Source organism: Nanorana parkeri, unplaced genomic scaffold, assembly GCF_000935625.1.
Source record: "Nanorana parkeri isolate BGI_ZX_2015 unplaced genomic scaffold, ASM93562v1 scaffold2092, whole genome shotgun sequence".
Lineage (NCBI taxonomy): Eukaryota > Metazoa > Chordata > Amphibia > Anura > Dicroglossidae > Nanorana > Nanorana parkeri.
Genome location: NW_017308360.1, coordinates 36,890 through 40,569, shown reverse-complemented (window position 1 = coordinate 40,569; position 3,680 = coordinate 36,890). Strand labels below are relative to the sequence as shown.

The 3,680-nt window shown below is 52.6% G+C and overlaps 1 protein-coding gene across 1 annotated transcript in view; it reads left to right on the top strand.

The window, feature by feature from the left end:
- TMCO4 (transmembrane and coiled-coil domains 4) overlaps nt 1–3,680 on the top strand; it is a 36,323-nt gene that overhangs the window by 16,543 nt on the left and 16,100 nt on the right. Inside the window, exons 10-12 of the mRNA XM_018572644.1 lie at nt 241–325; nt 918–1,035; nt 2,951–3,068. Of these exons, the coding sequence (XP_018428146.1) occupies nt 241–325; nt 918–1,035; nt 2,951–3,068 (321 nt within the window). The remainder of the gene's footprint in view (nt 1–240; nt 326–917; nt 1,036–2,950; nt 3,069–3,680) is intronic.

Genomic DNA, 3,680 nt, shown 5'->3' with positions numbered 1-3,680 from the left:
GGGGTCTTCAGGTTTTACAGCAGCTCTGAAGTGAGATTGTGTTCCAGGCTCAGGAATAGGTGAGTGTGGGTGCTGAGCAGGAATTGTGCGCTCCCTCATTCAGATGACAGCAGCGAGAATACAGAAGTATAATAGGATGAATGGAAGACAAATAGAAGGTGTTTTTATTGGATGAGAGAGATGTGGTCCCCTCATGGCTCAGGGTGGTCCTGTGCTCAGACTCTTCTTCTCCTCTTGCAGGGACACAGACCGGTGACTCTGATCGGCTTCAGTCTCGGCGCTCGAGTCATTTACTTTTGCCTGCAGGAACTGGCGCAGGAAGCAGGTAATCCCCCGCCATCCCTCAGATGCTGGTAGTCTGGATATAACGGCAGATAAGGCCGCTCGCTCCTCACCAAGGGACGGCACCGAGACCACTTCCTCCTGAAACACAAGCAAGATGAGTCAGCGGCAGAATGACTCCGTACAGGAAGTGATGCAAACTGTGCTAAAGTCACAAAGTGCGCTCTGCGTACCTTAAAGGGAACCTGTCCCTATTCAGGGCGAAGCAACTGGGTCACGTTTAGGCCTCATTCACACGGGAATCGGCCGGCATGTACAGCTCAGTGCTGCGTGCACGGCCGTATCGGGGCAGCTCCCTGTGCTCCCCCTGGGCATTGCCCACAGTTCAATCGCCTGCAGCGGAACGCACAGTACCGCAATGCATTCCATCGCAGTGCGACCAAATGACCGAGGACAAACGTGGGTCCTGAGGGTACGCAGGTTGAGAACCACTGATCTAAAAGAGAGCAAACAAGAGGCAGCTGTGTGCATCCGGTCGTTGCTTCTATAAGCCATACTTAGTAGACAGATAATACATAGATAGACCAATCAATCAATCCATCAGATGTCTGATCTATCTCAATGTCTGATTTCAGGCTCCGAGGGCATTATAGAGGATGTGGTGCTGCTGGGAGCCCCGGTGGAAGGAGACGTCAAGAGATGGAAACCGCTGACCCGCGTTGTAGCCGGACGGATTATTAACGGTTACTGCAGGTGTGTAAATCATTTCACCGACCCGGCAGATCAACGAGGGGGGTCTGTTTATAGACAATTTGCAGAGCCATTTACCCTACAAATCTGTGTGTATAGAGGCAGAAACGAACGTTCTTAATATGAGCCCTCAGGGGCAGGGCCCTCCTTACCATCTGGTCTTGAATTGTATTGTGATTGTAATGTCTCCCTTATATTGTACAGCGCTGCGCACACTGTTGGCGCTCTATCAGCGGCTGATGAGAAGAGAGAACAGAAGCGAGCAATTGCCGCGGCGGTAGTGTCCCATCTCTGGTCCCGCCGGCGGCGCTCCTCGTAGAGATTCCACTCGCCCCCCCCGCAATTTTCACTCGCCAATTGCGAGGGGGCGAGTTGAAATTTTGAGGCCTGCTGTATAGGAATAATAATAATTTTCACTGTAATACCAAATTATGGCCACTAGATGGCGCTAAGGAGCATGGGAAATAAGCATCTCCTGTGCTCCTCAGCTCCGTCTAGTGGCCATAATGCAGTATTACATGAAAAGAAAATACACCGAGAACGTTCGTCTTTGCCTCTAGTCACACAGGAGATGCACGGGGCGAGCGGCTCTGCAAATTGTTTATAATAATGAGAGGTGGGCCCGGCTTCACCCATATTTTCACCCGTCCCAAAGACACGTCCAGGTATTGGAGTGCTACACGCTCAGCACCCTCTTCCATTTTCTGCCAGGACCTGGCTGGGATCTGTAGTTCCACGGGGCAGCAATGCTTGACGAGGAGGTGTCTGAAATAAGAACTGTCTGTGTTGCCCATGGCAGTCAGGGTAACGGGAGCAGCACAGGCGGTTTTCGTTCAGGGTTAAGGACGTGAAATGGACAGGTTGCCTGCGTCCCGGTGCATTGTGGGTAATGTGAGAAGTAGACTGTGTGCGGATAGAAGACTGGGGGAATAAATATGTTCTGCGTGTGTCTCACCGCGTCGTGTCTTCCTGTGTGCGGCGGAGATGGAGGATGAATAATGCAGTAAACAATGACACTGATTACAGATGGCCGGGAATAGAATTGGGAGCCGCAGATAGCGGGGGAGGGGTACCAGCTTTATGTCACATGCCAACATTCCCAGCTCCAAGATTCTGTACTGGTACCAGTCTGTGTGATGGGGAATATCACCCGTTCCTGTACTGGTACCAGTCTGTGTGATGGGGGAATATCGCCCCTTCCTGTACTGGTACCAGTCTGTGTGATGGGGGAATATCGCCCCTTCCTGTACTGGTACCAGTCTGTGTAATGGGGGAATATCGCCCCTTCCTGTACTGGTACCAGTCTGTGTGAAGGGGGAATATTGCCCGTTCCTGTACTGGTACCAGTCTGTGTGATGGGGAATATCACCCCTTCCTGTACTGGTACCTGTCTGGGTGATGGGGGGAATATCACCCGTTCCTGTACTGGTACCAGTCTGTGTGATGGGGGAATATCGCCCCTTCCTGTACTGGTACCAGTCTGTGTGATGGGGGAATATCGCCCCTTCCTGTACTGGTACCAGTCTGTGTAATGGGGGAATATCGCCCCTTCCTGTACTGGTACCAGTCTGTGTGATGGGGGAATATCGCCCCTTCCTGTACTGGTACCAGTCTGTGTGAAGGGGGAATATTGCCCGTTCCTGTACTGGTACCAGTCTGTGTGATGGGGAATATCACCCCTTCCTGTACTGGTACCTGTCTGGGTGATGGGGGGAATATCACCCCTTCCTGTACTGGTACCAGTCTGTGTGATGGGGGAATATCACCCCTTCCTGTACTGGTACCAGTCTGCGTGATGGGGGAATATCGCTCTATTTCCCGGGCAGATGGCAATGCCGGCGATTTCCCTCTGTGTTTTGCTCTGACATTTCCCCCCGGGGGTTGTCACCACACTGACGAGTCTCATCCTGTCCTACAGAGGGGATTGGCTGCTGAGTTTCGTGTACAGAAGCTCCTCGGCGAAGCTGAATGTGGCCGGTCTACAGCCGGTGGGCCTGGATGATCGGAGAATGGTCAATGTGGACCTGTCATCGGTGGTAAGTGACCCTCATGGGTCTCCCTTTATCCCCAGAGGAAGTTTGGTAGAGTAAAGAGCTCCGGCTGTATGGTTTAGAGAGTCATGAGAGTAAAAAGGATCGTCAGTGCTGAACAAAGATGGCGCCTTCTGGAGAGAACCACATCATTTTGCATGCTGGCGCTGGGTCATTGGAGATGCTGGAGGCAAAAGAGTTCAGGGGTCACTGGAGACTGGAGATACCGGGGTCACTGCAGGCACAGGAAAGCTGGGGTCACTAGAAACAGGAACACTGGAGACACAGGAACACTGGGGTCACTGGAGAACCTCTGGTCACTGAAGACACAAGAACACTCGGGTCACTGGGGACACAGGAACACTGGGGTCACTTGAGACACAGGAACACTGGAGACACAGGAACACTGGGGTCACTGGAGACACAGGAACACTGGAGACACAGGAACACTGGGGTCACTGGAGAACCTCTGGTCACTGAAGACACAAGAACACTCGGGTCACTGGGGACACAGGAACACTGGGGTCACTTGAGACACAGGAACACTGGAGACACAGGAACACTGGGGTCACTGGAGACACAGGAACACTGGAGACACAGGAACACTGGGGTCACTGG